Source organism: Anabas testudineus, chromosome 1 (assembly GCF_900324465.2).
Source record: "Anabas testudineus chromosome 1, fAnaTes1.2, whole genome shotgun sequence".
Taxonomy (NCBI): Eukaryota; Metazoa; Chordata; class Actinopteri; order Anabantiformes; family Anabantidae; genus Anabas; species Anabas testudineus.
The window spans coordinates 4004476-4024922 of record NC_046610.1 but is presented as its reverse complement, the minus strand read 5'-3'; the positions used below and the strand labels follow the sequence as shown (position 1 = coordinate 4024922).

The 20447-nt window shown below is 39.2% G+C and overlaps 1 protein-coding gene across 1 annotated transcript in view; it reads left to right on the top strand.

The window, feature by feature from the left end:
• Positions 1-20447, top strand: part of LOC113162053 (voltage-dependent T-type calcium channel subunit alpha-1I-like) — a 108969-nt gene that overhangs the window by 18889 nt on the left and 69633 nt on the right. The window contains exons 2-4 of the mRNA XM_026360019.1: positions 1346-1457; positions 5310-5443; positions 18357-18454. Coding sequence (XP_026215804.1) covers positions 1346-1457; positions 5310-5443; positions 18357-18454 — 344 coding nt within the window. The remainder of the gene's footprint in view (positions 1-1345; positions 1458-5309; positions 5444-18356; positions 18455-20447) is intronic.

Genomic DNA, 20447 nt, shown 5'->3' with positions numbered 1-20447 from the left:
GCGAGGGTGTATGGCAGCATGTGAATGTGTGCGCTTACTTGTGGGTGGGTTAGTGTGAGCGTTCATGTTTTTGAACATGTTGGTTTGGTTTTACACACACACACACACACACACTCACTCACTCACTCACACACATCTACAACTGATCTACATAAATGAACTTTTCTGCTTGTGTGCTCTGTTGAGTGGGCGTTTGTGTGAATGTGTGCGATGCTCTGTCTGTGTGTTTATGTGTATGCATGTGTTTTGCCCACTCACAGCCTATCTTTATCCGTGCTGTGATATCCAGAGTAGTCCATCTCTTTGTGGGAGAGTCCAAGAGAAACATGTTGAGAATTGAATATTTTCTGGGAATTCTATCTGTTCAAACTTGCAGTGTAGTACTCTCAGAAAAGAACAAGCTCCCTGTTTCTTTGTCTCTTATTCCTTGCTGAATCTGCTTTCGTCCTTCAGACTGTGTTGTAGGCTGCTGCTGGAGCAGCATTTCAGCATCCTGTGCTGCATAGCCTTGGGGACAGATTGGATCTCTTGTGCTATTAGAGCACATACTCCTTCAAACGCTTGTTAACCGAGTAGTGTACTCTCTCCCTTAACACAGAGAAAATGCATGCAGGATCTCTCTGTCACACTCCGCTGCCTTGTTTCTGTCTTTTCTTTCTGGCATATAGCTTGGTTTGCATGTTCTCCCTATTCCATTAACCTTTCTGCAAAACAACAGCGCTTCATGTCATGTGTACAACAACATCATCACCTCTGCTATTGTCTGACATTTGTTCTGCATGATTTTTCCAGTCACTTTGAGTTGTAGTGTAAAATGAGATCTCCCTCATAGAAACTGCTGAATCAATAGGGATTCAGTGCCTTGTTCAAGGACACAGAGGCAGTAGATTGTGGTACAATTAAATTCTACTAGCATCTATTAGAGCTTGCTTAGATTTATAATTTGTATTTCTTTGGGGTTTGAGTGTATGTGTGAGTGTTTGGGGAATAATAGTGGAAAATTGGTAGTTACAGTGTACACAGTCACACATATTTTCCATTGCCACTACAAACAGTACATTATTATAACTGCTCTTTAGGGCTGCACTTTAACAACCACAGTTAGGACAGTGGTGTTTTGGGAGAAATCGTGGCAGTCCTTAAAAAGTCAAAGCTACTTCCTAAAAGTACATTGTGTGACTGAATTGCTGCAGTTTTACAATACTTATAGCCTACTGTATGTGATAGTTGTAATAACTGTCTTTGAGGGTCTGACATGAAAGGTTTTCATTCCCTCTTGTCCTCTCAACCTGTACAGTGTCTGTCTCTATTTGAAGTGTTACTCCTTAACCAACCCTGTTTCTACCTGGTTTGAACGGGTCAGTATGATGGTGATCCTGTTGAACTGCGTGACCCTGGGAATGTACCAGCCGTGTGAGAACATCGACTGCTCCTCAGAGCGATGCCAAATACTACAGGTATAAGAACACACACACACATGTACACAACAAAAACTCAGTGGGCTTAATGCAAGAACATGTGAGGCTGATTTGTACGACTGTACGAAGTTGGAACATTTGTAGAACATGGAATAACACAAATTCTCTTAAATTGCTTGTACATACTGTTTAAGAAGAAAAACCACTGGTGTAATGAATAATCCTCATTGCTTCACTTTGGACACTCGGGTGTCTATCAGTCAACATTTCAGTAGCTTTTACAATACCCTGAGAATGTGAATGACCTTCAATCCCGATCTGTGAACTTCTTTTCTAAAAAAATTTTAATTTGTTCTACAAACAGTCGTGTTAACAATTCTGCATATAGGCTGTCTGTAAAGTGCTATTTGGTGGCAACAGCAGTTACAAGACATTTAACCAAAGACACAATCCTAGAAGCAAAGCGTGTTTCCAGTAAACGTTCACATGTCCATTTATTCTTACATGCTTTTGACGACACATTAAAAACACAGATATTCACATGCACACACACACACACGCTCCGCTCTTCCTCGCTTTATTCCTTCCACACATGGTTCTGCTCTCTGCTTGCACTCTCCCTCCCATGCTGGGGCCTGTAATTCCCTGCAGCGACTCACTGCTAGCATGTGGTCTTTATGATGCGGTGAGCTTGACTTTCTCACATGCGGCATCTCAGCAGCTTTCATCGTCATCTGGCAAGACACAGAATCCCCTCTACTTATGTCAAAGGTGGCCTGAGTGGGTGTAACATCTGTGTGCGCGCTTGTGCACGTATGTCTTCAGCCTGTTGGTGTGAAATGCTTATTGAATCACTTTTTTTTTCCCATTTTCATTCGAACATACACACACACACACGCAAGGCACCACACTCATCATATAACAGCCAACACACCCAGTGGATTGATTCAGCTTCCTAGGGGAGGTGGCTGGTGACTTGGATCTAATAGAATTTCTCCTCCAAGTGTCTATAGACCCTTTTCAATATCGGCATGGATTTAGTGGGCTACAGCACCACAGTCAATACGCTCCTCTCAGAAAATCTGTTTTTCGATACCATGATTTCAATGGTGCCACAACAGCACATTCTGTAAGCTAACAAATGTGCACTTAAGACCTCTGGAGCTTAGGATACTATGTAGTGAGTTACTTTATGCTAGTGCATGTATGGATGAGGGGTTAAAATGTGGAAAGGTAATTTTCTTGCTTCTTACTTTTTCACACCTTTTACATCTTTTTTAGTCTGCAGGAACCAAACTTTATTCTCTTTGGTTTGGTTTGTTTGAGCAGATCACAGCACAGGAATCTTAATTGGCTGCAGGCTAAAAGACTGGTCTGAGACCTATTTCTGGATACGAACAAATGCCAACTGTACAGTTGTACCAATGTTTCTCTCATAAGAATATTTACTAGTTTAGAAAAGGATGCTTGGCTTTTTCTGCTTGTGAAAGAAAACTGAACTGAGGAAGAAAACAAGACCAGGTTTACAAGTTGGTTGACTGATTCAGACCAGAACAAATGAATTATATGCTTGCAGATGCCCTTGGTCTTGAACACGCTTCACAAGTTGTCCTGCAGGCTTAGCTCCCATTAAAACAGTGCTTGAATGTCTATTGAAACATCTTCAAGACAAAACAGCTATTTAATTTGCATGTGACTGCCTTGTAGCTGTCTAATGACCTGGATTGATGAAAATCTTCATCAACTGCAGTGTTTTTATCTAACTGAAGAGAAGATGGAAGATAACCATTAACAAGTCCCCATCAGTCCTTCATTACAAATTGCAAGTACAAATTTGTGCTTGAGCTGCAAGCTTGAGTTTAGACAAACATCCACCAAGGCTGAGACACTTGTCCTGAAGTGTGTTTCATAACAGCAGCATTTTAGATCTGACCACTTATCAAAATGGATTAAAAAGTACTTTAAAGAGGATGTAAAATGTTTGGAACCTTCAGATTAAAGTTTAACTTTTTGTATAGATAGACTTTGATAAAATAGTGGAGTAATGCAGAGTTAGGAAGAAATGCTGTTGTTGGAGAGTTAAAAAAGTCTGAACTTGGAGTAAAGTAGATCTAACTCAGTACAAGGCAGTGGAAAAACACCATTACTTTCCAAAAGCTAAATAGCACTGTATTCAGTGTAGATAATAGAACATTATCTAGGAACTGTGAATTTCAATCGATCATATGCAGTGTTGGGCTCTCAAATAATATTATTACTCAAAATATTACTTTACTTACTACTTTCTTGTATTTGTGGCTATCTTCCCAAGGATCTGTCTGAAAGACAAAGAGTCGACATTTTGTCCAAATAAAATCAAAGTAACAGGAATAAGTTACTTAACTTTAACACTTTGCAACTTCCATAATTCATGTTAGCTTGCTGCATATGGTGCTGCTCACGGTGATGCACAATCACTATGAATAATAAATGTCTGATTTCAAATGTCAGAAGAGTTGTTCTTAGAGGGAGTAACTGTAATAACTGAGGTTTTATTTGTTACACTACTCTGTACAAATGGTGCTCCAATATTGGCAGTATATACGGTATATGCCAGCTGTATGTGCCACCCTAAAATATTTTTTAGTTGGATTAGACACTTGGACAAGATGGATAACAATAGTATTAGAGGCACCAAAAGATTAAAGGCAAGAAAAAGCAAATTAGAGTGAGAGGGCTGGGAAGAAGAGCTGTGAAAACGTTTTCATCTCCCTTTGGTCAGTAAACTTTTCAGAAGGTGGCACCTCATCCATCTTTCAGCGCTGACAAAGGTCAAGGTTGCAAACTTATGCCTTCACATTAGAAGGTCAGTCTGGTATCATCATAGGATTTATTTATGTTTCAGCTGACACCCATGATTTCAGCAGAAATGCAGTGACAAAAAGACATTACAGATTCAGATCATGTTGTTTCCACCACTTCACTCTTGAAATCAAATTACAGGCAACGCCAAGCATGTCAGTTCATCTCTAATTCCCCTCAATACACAGAATAGACCATCTAATCTAAGCGTTTTGCTCACAACAGCAATAACACGCATTAGCATCCCTGGATCTTTGATTTATGTGAATTTTTTTCTCACTTCTTTTAATTAGATGCTTGATTAGAGCTGGGGGTGAGGTAGGGGAATGTGGGGTTTATTGCTAATTACTGCTCAAACAAAATACTCACTGTTACCCCACAGTATAGGGTAAACAGCTCAACTGGAAAGCAAGTGGGCGGGGGCTATATAGAGGTTTAATAAATAATAGGAGTAAAAGAGAGAAAGAAGATGGTAAGTTGCTGCATAGGCGCCCACGTCTGTAACGCGCCTACAGTATGCAGTCATTTAATCCTCAATATGCGATTTGATGGAGGTATGGAAAAATAATTTTTGTTGAATCCAAATCTCCAACTTCTAGACGTTGTATATACTCTTCATGTGTGAGGACAGTGCTTTTGTTTGTCAACAAGCCTTTGTTTTAATCAGTCTACACATTAATTAATTAACTGACAATCAATTGATCACTTGTTTGCTCTGTCAACTGTCAGAATATAATGTAAAACAGACACAAGGATTTCTCAGATCTCACGATGATCTTTTCGAATTCCAAAATCCAAATGGATTAATTTGATTAACATTTCAAATAAAACAATCATATCTTCACATTTAAACAGCTGGAGACAGTAATTTATGTTTTTCATTTGGTAAATCACGATTGATCAGTTATCAAAAAAGCTGTACGAGGTACTCAGTCAATGAAATGAAAGTTAATATATATATTACTGCATATACAACATCACTACATAAATAAAGTCATATAAAATATATAATACATTGTTTTGTGATACTTTGTCTCTAATATCTTTCAGGCCTTTGATGCATTCATCTACATCTTCTTCGCTCTGGAGATGGTTATAAAGATGGTTGCCCTGGGAATATTTGGTCGCCGCTGTTACCTCGGTGATACGTGGAACCGTCTGGATTTCTTTATTGTCATGGCAGGGTGAGAACCTCCAGTTCCCTTAGTTTAAGGCTTTTTGCATGTCAGGGGGGGAACATAAAGGTATATAAAATAGAAGGAGACTTAGATTAACTCAGAGAAAAGTAAGTTCCACATACAGTAAATTAAAAGTCCAAATGTTTAGTTATGAGTTTTCATGGGTCTTTTCAGAAGTCCTTTCCTGACAGTCCATGATGCACTATGCCACCGTGCATTACAATCAGGTTGCCGTTAAATGTGTAACGTGACATTAAATGTCATAAACAAATTATACGTATTGTACATATTGAGAGTCACTAGCTTTCACTTTGAGCTGACAATAAGGCAATGATGTAATTCAGCTGAGGTAGTTTAATGAATTAGTTAAAAATACTATAAACTGTGCACAGTTAGTCATACTGTTACTGCCGACTTGATGAATATGGGACAGAACCTGGCTGGAGAATTAAAAGTCCTTAAATCATGTACTGACACTTTTTATTACATCTACATTGACACTTATTTAAAGCGACTTACAAGTAAGGTACCAGGTACGAGGCGATGGCAGGCTGTAGCCCACCTCCTGTTGGACTTGATTTGACACCCAGTCTCCCACATGGAGGGCGGCAATCTTAAAACTACACTATCCAGCTGCCTGTTTATTAAAGTGTGAGTTACATACAGAGGAATATTCACTCTTTTTATACTATAATGTGGATTCTTTTTGAATAAGGTCAGCAAATGTTATTGAACCTGATAGTTTTTAATATAATACAATAACATCATTCATGCCATTCTTTACCGTTTGTACCGAGCACCTGTTGAAGTGTGTTTTCATATCTTGAGTGATGCTCTGCTAGCAGTGGACGTGCTTTTTGTAACAGTCTGTGATTGTAGAATTGTAATATTATAGTATTATTTTACAGTACAATATTATAGTGGGTTTAAATACTTTTGCCTTTTAGGGGCATGTTTCACAAAAGAAGGTCAGAAAAGAATGTTCACAAAACAAACATTCTAGTGAATTTCAATAATCTGTGGCGCAAAATCAAATTCTGCTGTACTCTGCTTGTAGCTCATAATGAGATATGATCAATTATACTTGTTAGTCTAGACTGCAGCTGTGCATCATGTGATAGAACATCAGGTTAAATCAGGACAGAGTAGGAATAAAATAAATAGCTGTTTTTCACTTTCTCTTGAATAGAGAAAATGTGTATACATTACCATAAAGTCCATAAAGCTGATACAAATTCCTTAGACACTTATCATCATCTGATGGAACCGACTGTAGCTTTTGATCTGACATCACAGAGTCCATAATACAGATTGTTGATGTAATACAAACAGAGAGGATCAGAGTTTTTATACCATAATGAATCAACCAACTGGCCACCACAGTTCAAGATGCTTGAGGTACACGTCTGCCTTATCAGTACACTTTGACTTCAAGTGATGAAATGGTGGGTCGAGGTTCATTAGAAGTACTTTGACTTTAGGTCAAATTGCACTTTTAAACAAGTCTTTTTCTCAGTGACTCATTATTGAGGTGTTTTTTTTTTTTTAGGTGAGCATCACTTGCTGGCTTGCTTTGAGAAATTAATACATAAGAGCTGCATTCTCAGAAGAGCTTACTGGTAGACATTCAGTCTAACTATCAGTTTCACTATGTAGTAATTAAAAATAGATTTGATGGCAGAATAAGGAACACAAGAGAAAAAAAAAAAGCTCTGGCAAGAAGCAGACATTTCCAAAGCCCGGGTGCTACATTATCTCTTGGCACATACGAATTAAAGTAATTAACATGATTTGATGACTCAAAACAATTAAGTGGTATCCTATCATTTTTTATTTTCTCGAGTCCTTTAAAGAGATTATTAGCATGCAGAGCAGTACCCCCCATGATCAGTAAACAGATCCCCTATAAAGGAGATGACACCACCAGGTTGTCTGGGGATGCTCTGTAAATAGCTCACATCTGTGTCTTGTGTTGGCTGAACATTCTCTATCGTGTTGGAGACTTTCCAGAGATCATAATTGACTCTGACTCCGCTGTACACAGTAGATAAACGCGGAATAGTAATAGGCAACACGTCGAAGTGTTGGAGTGAAGTTTCAAGGGCTTTGAAAGTTAATGAAATGACGAGTTTCATTCAACGAGACACAGCTGCTTTGAAAAGATCGAATGACAAACCACAAAAAACACCACATGTACCTTCTTCCTTGACGTGTTTCCATCTTACAGTGCCTTCTGCAACATTTCAACAGGTCCTGATGAAAACATGGTTAAACCAGTCATAGATGAATTATTAAGTTTTTCCTTTCTGTTGCCTCCTTGTAGTTCTTCGCCATGTTTTACTTAACTTGCATTTTTCCGTCTGACTAATTTCCCCTAACTTTGCTCTTTGTAGGTTTTCTATAAATTTCAACAATCACCAGCACACTGTTCTAGCCCTAAGGACAGAACATACTACTACCACTGTCTTTTTCTCTCATAATCTTTTATCTGCTCTCTTTCTCTCTCTCTGATCCTGCTGTTTCAGCTCGTATATCTTTCCTCACCCTCCCTCCCCTCAACTTTACATCACTCATCGTCGTTCAAAAAGCAGGTGCAGAGATCTGTCGCCTCGTCTCTGCGTGCACACACTTTGCAGAAAGGTACCCCCTCCACCATTTACTCCCCAGTCTTACAGCAACCACATGCAGTGCATGTACTGGCAAGCAAGGGCGGGGGCCTGATAAAACATTGCACCCCTGGGAACCATTGTGCACTAAACACAAACAGTAGGCGAGCTGCAGGAAAGGGATTAGAAGCAGCATGAGTTCCACACCAGGCTCTGTTTAGCTTCCCAGTTTAGCTGAACCAGACCCTTGGACACAGTGCTACTAAGCAACGTCTGAGCAACATTATGGTTTCCAAAACTGAAACCACAAGTTTCTTTTAGAGCAGGTTCTCCCCAAGGCCCACTCCCACCCCTCCTGCTGAATGTTTGTATGTGATGTTTTCTTTTGATAAACAAAAAAACAACTGAAAGCCTCTCACACTGAGCTCTTGTGTATTGTGACATACACAATGAACATTTTTGTGTAGTGACAAAACTAATTCAGAAACAAATCAGCTAAACTGAATTCATATCAATTTAAGAGTCGCACTAAATCTGGATGTAAAGCATTTATCAAGTGCCTTCTGGCAACAAGCCTATCTGGTTTGGAGTATGGGGGAAATGTATTATCAGCAACCCTGTCTACTAATTACCTTCATGTGCAACTAATTTACAACAACAAATGGATTCAGGGAGGAAGAAGAAGCTTTTAGCATCATAATGAGGAAATGTATTTAGCAAATTGCTAAACATTGATACTAAGCATATCAGCAAATTATTTACTGACAACACATTTCATGTATTTTCTGCCAAAATGTTGTGTAATACAGAATCCACTCGTACTGACAACATGATACACTTTGTCATGGTTATGTTAAAACCCTGCAACACTTTTATATTGTGGTATTAAAAAATTAAAACTCAGAAAGTGAGGGGGGAGTGGCCTGTAACCATAAAGAGGATCAAGTTCTTCTCACATTTTACAAACATTTCCACATTACCCTCCCACTCTCTGTAACACGCTCATCACATACAGTATATATTATATTATACCAATGGTGAAGCCTATGGAGCAGTTTCAGCCTTTTTCTCACTGATCAATCAAACACAGTGGAGATATTTCTAAATTCATCAGCTGCCTTCCTCTGTGGTGTCTCACAGCTGAGGTAGTGATGGTAGCTACATTAAGTTCAGTAAAACCAGCATCATAGAACATCTTTCTCTCAATATTCACATCTGCTGTGCAGTTAATATACTGTATATTATGCAACAAAGCTGAGTACACACTGGTGAATTTCGCTAAAATGCTAAATAACAACAAATCCTGTTGATTTTCTTTATTTTTTATTATCTAAACTCTACATGAAATGAGGAAGTTGAAAAAAAGTTGACAAAAATATGTAAAATGATGAGTTTACATTCATTATTATTATTCATGTCTATGTCTATTTTAAATCAGCTGTCTTTGTCACTGAGTCTTAGGGTTTTTCTAATTATCTTCACTCTTTGATTATCTTTAAACTTTGTGATTAGCATCTCTCCTACACCTTTTGCCCTCTTGCAGCCCCATATCAAGACAGACAAATTTTTATGTCGGCATTGTTGGCAGCTGCTGCAGTAGTCCTGACCATGCCCATGTTAAAAATGCTGGGCACCATCTGATCCAAACAGACTTATTTAGGTTTCATGAAAGAAAAGACAATATATATATAATATATCAATATTAAACAGGCTTATTTTAATATTATATAGACAAAGATTTGTCTTCATTTTCGGTGTTCTTGAATAGTATCTGCAGGGCTTGACTTTATCTGATGTCCTTCAGAGTATCTGATAAGTCACTGAAACACTGATATCCATAGATAATCCTTGTGCCAGCTCAGAAGGTTGTATTAATAGCAAATTCAGTTTTTGAGACAGACACTGCACCTTTTCTTATTGGTTGTATGTCTCTTCTATCGACTGCTGTGTTTCAGCTTATGTTCAGTCGACTATGACACTCCTGTGCCTTTTCCCTGTTTATAAAGCCCCACAATCTTGTCTCTTAATTGTTCAGGTAGCTACTTACCTTACATGGGGCCATGTTTTAATAAACACAACTGAGGAGAAGGAGAAAGCTCTGGTGCTCACTGGTTCTTTTATAACCTTGCTCATGCAATTAGCCTTAATTGGGAATCACAGGTGCAGTCACTCCGGCTGCACTGAGGTTGTACTCTGGGACTTGGATTTGTCAGGTAGTCTAACCTGTTTGCTAGTAATTATAAATGTGATTAAATATTCCATTCTTCTAATTAAAAAGAATACAGTTATTGTTAGATGGTAACATTTTGATTTAACATTTTAGTGATGTTGCACAGAGGTGTACTTTGTTTTGCTGCGTAGTGTATTTACAGTTGCCCTTGGCTTTTGTTTGCAGTAGTAATATTACTGTCATTGAGTAATTCTAATCCTAATTTGTTTGGGCACTGCACCAGTATATTGACTTATAGTGGAGTGGACAGGGAGGGAAAGAGTGAGAGAAATGAGCATGGAGCATTTACCGTTACTGTTGGCACCTGACGTTATCCAGCAAGATTTGTGCTTCACCTGCGAGAGAACATTGACTTTTAGATAGTGAATTAGTTGAATACCTTTTCATAATCAAAGTTAACTGGCAATTGTGAATGATAATGAATGGATTTGGCTTAAGACATGCTGCAAATGAAATATGGGACCAGAGTCTGTCAGTAATGACGAGTGATTTAGAAAAGGAACCGGATTATTGTAACTATCTTAACTCGCTTGTTTATCATTTGACAGTGAGCCGTACTTATGTCTTCCACCTTATGATCCCGATGTGTTGCTGGTGTTTGTGTGTGGTTATATTTTTTATGTGCATACTACACATTTTAATGTGTGTGTATTCTTTTGTAAGCATCTGTCATCTGAGGTAGCGTTTGAGGGGCTATCTGTGAGCACAGGCCCAGCTTTACACCACCTCTCTCAGGATCTATTCATCCTCTCAGCTCCTCCTCTCTCCCTCCACGGCCTCTATCTGTCTCCAACACTCAGCAGAGGGAGCAGGAGAGGAGGCAAAGACACGCCGATGTATTGAGAGAGTGTGAATGAAAAATACGAGCAATATAGCAGAGGAAAGGAAGGGACATCAAAGCGCATTAGTGGAGAAATGTCAGGGCTCATAAATTTACACATTTTATGCTCTAAATGCATTCTTCTCAAGCCTGTTGTTAGGATGACAACCAGGACTACATCCTCTGTTGCTCAGGCTGTTGCTCACGTTCTGTGCTTGACTGTTAGTATAAACATTACCTGTCTTAGCAGCACAGCCACCGTTCAATAGGAAATCTGAGCAAATTAATTGTTTGTAATATTGTGCCTCCGTTGTTAGGATGACAACCATTAATCCTGGGTGATGCCTCGCAGGATTTTAGCTGCTTAAGGTTCATCACACTGCTAAATGATTTCAAAAGTAATTTTATTCTTCTTGAATGACGTAATCTCTAAAGTTACATGTTTTGTTTGTGAGGCCTTTACTGCAGTTCACGTTTCATAGCTTGAATTTATTCAGGGGAAACTCATAACTCCATAATTCTTGCTTTGCCGGTTCGGCAAAGCAAGAATCTTTTTAGTGGATGGGTTTGTATCTTCATTAAAGATGTAGTGGTAGGGTGTGTTTGTTTTTCGCTCCCTCCATCCTTTTCTGCTGCTACAGTAGAGAATCTAAACAGTTGTCTTATAGAGTATAATCCTACATATGATGATTGATTCAATCATGCCTTCTTGGTTTTAATGAGAATTTCTAGAAGGTTACTGGTTTCAATCAGTCTCAGAGATGAGTGTGATAGTCATGAGTCATGTCATGTTGGTGAGGTCGTACTTGTGTCCTTCTGTCTGTGTGTTTGTCATAGATTTTTTTTTTTTCAGGAGAGCAGATGGGGGACCATAATTGATCCCAATCTGCGTTGGCAGAATTAGATATATTAAATGTTCTTCCTGTGCTTTGACAGAAACAAATGCTGGCCGTTCTCATATTTTTCTTAAATATTGGATGGAAGCAGCCATGTTCTTGGATAAAGTCAAAAATAACGTGTCCACTGATTTATGGTTTAATACAAAGGACTTAATCACTGAATCAAAGGATTATTGGGGGTGGTCCAACGAACGTATTATTGATGTTCGTGACACATTTAGATGCTAATTCTCATTCAACGTCTAAATGTGTCACTACTGATCCAACCTCACAAGAAAGAAACATCAGAGCATCTCAACTTCCCAAACAGTTTTCACCTCTATGGTCAATATGTTTTTCATTTCTTCAAGATGCTCACTCTGCAGTTAGTAGATATATTTCATTAGGTGCAGCCTCCAATTATTATTTACTATAATAATAGATTTTAAGGGCAACATAAATGCGAAATGAAAGTGTTAGACTGCTGTACTCTTGTGTATTATTCTATATTAGTAGTGTGTGTATTGATATGTGTTAATATGTGTTATTATACTGTATTCCTACAGTACACACTAAATGTAAATGTTAACACTGTTTCTCCTTAATACTGAGAAGGAATTGAATGAATGACAGAATATGAAATGCTTGTTTTTGTAAATCCTGCAACGTTTTGGTTCCACATGTTGACATCTGGAGATTCTTTTAATTACTTTAATTGGCAGATGATGTATGAGCTTAGTAAGTTAATGATCCTGAATAGTTTTTCACACTAAGTCTAGGTAAATGAAGTGTGCTACCACAACTGGTGAACATTACTTTTGTGTGTTTATGGCTGATTTTCATCAAAGACAAATTATATAAATAATGTTATGATAATTTCTTGTCAGGTTGCACGAGTGTAAAAACACACACACTGTATGGCTGGGACACTCTTTCTTCTCTGCCTAAATTACATAGTTTAACTTTTCAGCTATGTGCAGTTATAGGCAAGAATTAGTTTGTTTTCCTTTCATATTAAGTATTGTGAAAGCAGAATTCATCAAAACAGAACTTACTGAAACAATCAGACTCATCTGTGTTGCAACAATTTTACTTCACAGCAATGTGTTATATATTCAGATGCTGAACAGGAAGAGAACAAGTGACAAGAGAGATAGGTACCGTCGCCACAATAGCATCAGTAAACAGCTGACTTCCCTCTTTGACCAGCATGACCATGCATATAATATGCACGGACACACAGACATGGATATGAGCATCTGTACCCAGATGGAGGTGTAACAGGAGCTCATTAGAGCCCTGCCACAACACTGGAAGTGATGTGATAATGGAAAAATATCACACACAGACTGAGTCCACGCTGACGGTGGACAAAACAACACCAATAGGGAGGAAGTGAAGATGTAGAAGGAAAAAGTGGTGTGATTTGAAGATTTTAAGTGAAGCTAAAGAGAGAGGAGAGCTGTGAGGTGGGGAAGTAAGCAGACAGGATAAAAGAAGAGAGAAAGAAGAGGTGTGGTGAATGTGTGTTCGGTGCTAATGTGCCTCTGAGCCAGTGTGTGGCCCTCGATCTTCTCTGACTTTCAACCACTCCTGGGACAGAAGATCTGTTGCATCCATTAATCTCATTTTAATAATTGATGCCATCTTCTCCAGAAGGAATTTTGCCTGGACTGTTGGCATAAAATGGGACATTTAGAGCTCTGAGTTAATTGCCATATGAGTTCATTTTTGCCCATTAGGCCAATGTTGAGCTGGTGGGATAGTCTAAATGTATTTGATCTATTTACCTACGTCACTGTATCATCAGTTAGACAGATTTTTGTCACTGTTAATGTGATGGGAAATAGCTGAAATAAATCATGAACTAAGATAAAAAATGTTTTATTATTATATTAATATACATTTTATTATTAATTGTGTGATTCTGCTTGTTAAACAACATATGTAACTTCTACGACGTGCTAATGATGGAGCGCAGTGTCTGACACCGACTGATGGTGAACGCGCCTTTTGAAGTTCACTGCATCCTGTCAAAATAATTAACACCTCTGGGAAGATGGGAGATCATTTGATTGAAATTAAGGGAGAAGTGAGAGTGTTGTTAAGAGAGACTTTAAGCGACCACGTAACTTTTATCCAGCGTGGTGTGAATCTAGTGTTCTGTGTCCTTCACAGTGATTAGGAACTGAACATAAACATAAGCTGTGACAGTTTAATGAAATTAACCTACCTGAAAAAAACTGTAGTTCACTATAGATGTTGACTCGTTCCCACAATTGTTGATCAGCAATTAGCTTATTGGACCCTTTCTGTCATTATAGTCTTGCTCCATCCATTATCCTTACTGCTTCCTGTTAAGGGTTGTGTGGAGGCTGGAGCAAAGTCCAAGTGACATCGGGTGAGAGGTGAGCTACACCCTGGACAGATTGCCTGTATATCACAGGGCTGACTTATAGGGACGGATCTCATTCAAGCTCACAGTCACATCTGCAGGTAATCTAACTGTGAGAGGAAAGTGGAGAACATGTAGGAAACCAGCACAAGCACGTTGGTATGCAAACTGTACACAGAAAGTGCCAGATGGTGAGTTCAAACCCATGACCGTCTGGGTGTGTCACGCACTCCTTTACCAGACTAATTTTACCTGTGAGTCCTGTGCAGCTTTTCCAGTCTTCTTATTTCATTAGCTCACACTCCCATTAGCTCAACATTCTCCAACCAGCACAGCAACCCTGGAGAAAAGCTCTTCCACTGTTTCACTCGGGTGACTCCTGAGAGTCTTCCACAGCTCTCACTTGCGACAGAGCTTTACGAGTGGGGATAAAGTAAACAGCAGAGACAGAGCAGCTCCCTGAAGATAAGAGACACCAGAGTGAAAACCCAGAAAGAGAAAGAGGATGTTTAAACATGCTTTTGTTAAAAATCCACATTTCCCTCTGAACGCCTTTTAGGGACAAAAGTAATCCAGTTCCTCCTTTCTAATATTCATGAAGCTGTTGGTTGGAGAGCAGCCCTAACTCAAACACAGACAGGCACTACATTTATTTTGACTTGTGTGTGTCTGAGTGTGATGGACTGTGTCTATATAATGTTCAAGTGTGTGTGTGTGCTGCACTTTTGTGCAAGTGTGTGACCTCTTTCTTCTCATTTGACACGGCTTTGTGAGAGCCCAGTCTGCTCTGAGCACGTCCTCGTCTTCACGTGTGTTTTTTGTGTGACTGTATTTCGGTGTGAGACCGGCGTTATCTCTCTGTACATCTGCTCAGTGTGTGAAAAACTAGGGGATTTGAGGTCTAATGCTTTTTGTGTGTGTCATCGCATTGTGTCTGTGTGTATAGTAGACTCTAGTGTGTGCACTTCATTGTGTGCCAAGTGTAATTATTTGCCTGTGCGTTGTCTGAGCGTGTGTTGGATGTGCAGTGGTGTGTGTTTGAGTGACAAAATAAGCTGTTATCAAAAATTGCTGCAAAAAATTGCTCAAAATGACAGATTCCCATTACGTCCACTTTGCTCGGCTCCACCCTCCTCCCTCCCTGCTCTATGCTCTGTTATTGTCTGCTACACTCTGCCACACTCCATTCAGGTAGTAGTCGTTATCCAATTACGCTAAATAGGAAGCTATAAAACTTCTGAATCATGGAGAAATTCTCTGATCAATAAGAAGGGCGAGCCTCACTCACAAACACTTTTAGAAATGGGCGTCATCCACAGCACCTCTCAGCATTAAGAACATATTTCTACTAAAATGCTGTCACTTCCCTCTTTTCCTTTCTAACTTTCTTTCAGTCATATTCATGTCTTTGTTTTGCATCTCCTCTCCACCCACCTTAATGGTTTTACGTACTTTCTTCCTCTCATCGTAGAAGTGGAAGACGTGTTCCCTCCGTTCTCCGCTCCCTCTGTAGAAAGCCGCCTGTCAAATTAAATAAAGACCAAACACTGAGGCACTGACCTCTGTGGTCACACACAGATACGTCGATACTCAGGTAGTGAGTGAACTCCGACCTTACTGTTCATGGTTGGTGTGTTTTAATAGCACGGTTTTGTCTGATTTGTGGGAGAGCTGTAGCAGAATCAAACCTCCGTGAGCTCCTGTCACTGCCAGGGTTACAGTAACACACTGGCAGCAGGAGAGATTCGTATTGTACGGCTCACTGATTTAGATCCACACCTCAGGGACTCAGGATGCTTATGCAGAGGGTTGGTCACAAGACTGGGGTTTTGTTACGGGACTGTAAAGAATCAAATAAACTGTTCAGGACTTTGACCTCCGACCTGGAAGCGCAGAGGAGCTGAAGGTCTCAGCTTTGAAACTCTGGCCTGGGACTTGCTCTTTCACTTTTCCAGCTTGACGTTTCATTGAAGTTGGCAGCTCCTGTATTTTCTTGAATCCTGGCAGAACGTGGACGTGTTGTTTTGTTTTTTTGTTCCTCTTGACTTACAGTCTTACATTGTTACATAACTTGCTCGCGTCTTCCAACCTTTCAGGATTCCATTTCCATTTCCCTGGAGGATTCCTGTCTCTGTCTCTATTTCACCATTATTTTGCTGTCGAAATTCCTTCTTTGAAAAAAATCTTTCCAGATGTGTAGGTCGAAAGGTTGCGAGTGAATAATTGGCTTGGGCTTTTTAAACACACACACACACACACACACACAAACTCACCTCGTAGGCTGTCCAACGTCTCATTGAAGTGAGATTGTTATTATGGAGTGCCAGAATACTTTTTATGAAATTCCTGAAACTTGCCTCAGTTTCTTGTACTTTTCTTTTCCACATGTTGACAGCTCTCTTACCCCCCCCCCCCCCCCCCCCCCACCCACTTCTGCCTGAGAGCAGCTTTCTTCTGTTCAGCCAGGTATATGCATATTACACTCCTCTCTATGTCTCTCTGTTCCTAACGTGGTAATTATCTCCAACACTTGATAAAACCCTCAGGCTCTTTCACTCTCCCTATCTCAATTTATTGCCATCGTTATATTGCACTTAATCATCCCTGGGTGCTTTACTTGCACAGGTTTTTATCTATCCCTCCTCATCCTGTGCTTTCTCTTCCCTCTTTCGCTTTCACACTGCCTGCCTCCTGTTTTTCTGAAATTCTATTATATGTTTTTTGCCATTCTTCAAGCAAAGTCTGGTCTCCTTTTAACAATTTTGTCTGAAATAGGTCAAACAGCAAAATAGTCTCTCTCCTCTGTCTCCTCTGTATTCCACACCTAGTTTTACTTCAGGCTTGTTTATCACCACCTCCTCCAAACTGTGCTCTTCACAGGGCTCTACTTTCATCTCAGATAGTGGCAGGTTTAATTTCGCTCCTCTCTTGCTTGTGAATGTCTACAAAATGACAGGATACACTTTGATGCTTTCTCTACATGTGCTAAAAGGTTACATCCAGTTTTCAGGGTTGCAGCAGGTCTACTGTACTTATTTACTGGTGCTTTGACATCTTCCTCCATCGGAGTCAAAATTACATAACACATAGTTTTGAATGCGAGTGGAACACTCAACATTGCAACTTTCCAAATAAAGCTGTACACCTACACACATTAATATTCATGCTCATCTGCAGACTAATCTATAGGTGTTTTTTCTCACAGACACAGATTCAAGCACAGTTCAGCTATTGATGCAGTATCCTCCACTGACCAAGAGCCTCCCATATATCAGATACTTTGTGAATGTATAGAAATGTGGAGCTGTGCACCTTTAGGAGGATCTGGACTTCCTGTCAATAAATGTTAACATTTTCATTAATGTTACACATTTTTTTGTATTCACTGGAGCTAGCCATCCACACGGTGTGTAATGATATGCTGCTGCTCACCTATTGCTGGCACTCTCCTGTTTGGTAACTTGTTGTTATCTGAAATGATATAGCTATGTTTTCTTCCAGTTTACAAAAATGTTTCAAATCTAACAGTTTTCTTTCTTAGTTCTTTTAGCAAATCCCATAATAATGCTGGCACACACCATGGTCTCTGGCACCAGAATAAACAGCACGTTCAATAAGACAACCAAGCCTCAATAGTTTTCTTATGAAGCGGACATGTTCTTCATCAATTAGGTACACAAATTCCAGCTCATTAATTCATATTAGGCTCGACACAGCAGGGCTCTGTGCAAGCGTGTATGTGCTTCTGTTTAGTCTTTTTAATAGGAAACAACATGGATAGAAGTGCAGGTTAAATCAGTATAACACAGTAATGCAGGTGAAGTGTCTCCTCTGTTGCATAGATGGGTTACACAAGGTGTTTTTCTTCTGTTTTGTAGTTGGTTTTCATTTTCTTTGCTACACCTTTAGAATGAAAACATCTTTTTTCATTTATATTTGTACTGGTAACACCATTCATCATTTTCTCTGTGTTTTGTGTGTATTTTGCAGAATGGTGGAATACTCGCTGGACCTGCAGAACATCAACTTCACGGCCATTAGAACAGTGAGAGTCCTGCGACCTCTCAAAGCTATTAACAGGGTGCCAAGTAAGTCACAGCGTCACTTCAAATGTATCGTACCGTCCAAAGCCAAAATAACGAACTGACCTTAAATGAAACTTAGCTTGAGTTTGAGAAACAAATAATCAAATGATCAATATGCTGTGTATAAAATATAGATAAAAACATAACAGTACAGTTCATGCTGTGGTGGAAAAATGTGTTTATATATCTGAGAGATGAAAGGATGTCCATTCATGTAGCATCATTTGTGACTCTAATTCAGCACCATGGACAGATGCCTGCCAGAGCAGGCAGCCCAGTAGCTCGGTCGCTCTCCGAGGTGCTGAAATGAGTCATTGTGCCAGAAATACCTCAACTGTGAACACATTCAGATTAGATGGCAAGAAGCTATACTTACTGGTGGAACTTGTGGGATTTCACTTTGAGCTGATTAGAGATTTGATGAAATTTGACTAAACGTTTCACAAAATTAATCTAAAACAAACAAAAAGACATGAATGTCAAATGGTCTTTTATTTTTAATTAAATAAAAGAGTTGTATGTACAGTATGCCTACTTACAATGGCTATCACCTTGCTTTGATGTAACTCGTATATATATATTTTTTTGTAATTGCATAGTCATCTGAGAATATGTTACCGTTTCTCAGCAGGTTTACATCACAGGGGTATTTCTGGTTATCGCACTGATGTTTTATGACACTCACAGCATTACTGTAGATTATATACTTTCTTAAAATTTCTGTTGTTTAATTGAATGTAAAGAAGAAAAGACACGAGTAATAATCAAAAATGAATAGTGTGCTGTTGTAAATAGGCATGTTGTAATATTGGAAAGTACTTTTTTAAATTGATATAGTACTCATTCATTTGTTCTGACAAGCGACCACTTCTTCCTAAATGTGCATTGAAAAGAAAAAACTGTTCCCCCATTGTGTTACTGTAAGTAAGAATCTGAGTGTGGTGTTTAAGGCTCCATTTTGCTCACAGATGCCTGCCAGGCCTTGTTGGTGCAGACAACAAATGCAGCATAATACTGACACTGTGCCATGCTATTTATTCAGATGTTATTGTGGTACATGAAACCAGCACCATTGTTCCTGCAGTACCTTACATGCAACACAAACCTGACTACCAAAATGCAGCCCAACCGCCTCATTGTCTTGGCAGCAATTATGCGATTTTGATTGTGTTTTGTGGAGACCTGTTTTGTTCGTGAGTTGGCCCCGTGGCTCACAGATAGATTGTGTCTGCGAGCAAATAGATTTTGTCTCAAGCATTTCAAGAAGCGGTAGACATCTGCACAAAAACAAAAATGTACAGAATGAATTTAGAAAATAAGTTCAGGGAGGTCATGTTTGATATCAGACATGGTTGAACTGTATTAGCCTTCTGTACAACTGAGTTTCATTCCGTGTGAGGAAACACATTCACAAACCCAAACTACACAGAGCCTTTTAAATTCTTAGAAAGTAATGTGATCAGTGGAGAAGCTGTTCTAATCCAGACAATGATCAGATGTTGCTTAAGTGTTTTGAGAAACCCAATCTTTCTCTTTGAGTTTGCTCGACGGTCTCTGTTCTTTTTTGATGAGAACAATCAGAGCTTGCTGCTCGTTGCTTTTGTGCTTTATGTGCCTGGATTGCGCCTAGCAGGCAATCATTTTAAGAAGCTCTGAGTACTCTCTAAGTCGGATATGGTGGTGCTTGAAGTTAATGTTGTTGTGTTTCCTTTATAATTGCTAAACCTCCCACAGCTCATAAATCTGCAACATAAACTATATGAGTAGTTTATTGTGTGTGTGTGTGTGTGTGTGTGTGTGTGTGTGTGAAAGCAGGTGCAGCCATTTTGATTTGTCATTTGATACAGAATTTACACAAAACAACACGTATCAGAAGTAATGTTAGATAACACACTGGTAACTTCACAGAAAAACTAATCTGTAACTAAATTCTCTAAATCCTATAATAGTATTAGTATAGTAATATTTTACATGTTATTGAATAAGGTAATTCCTC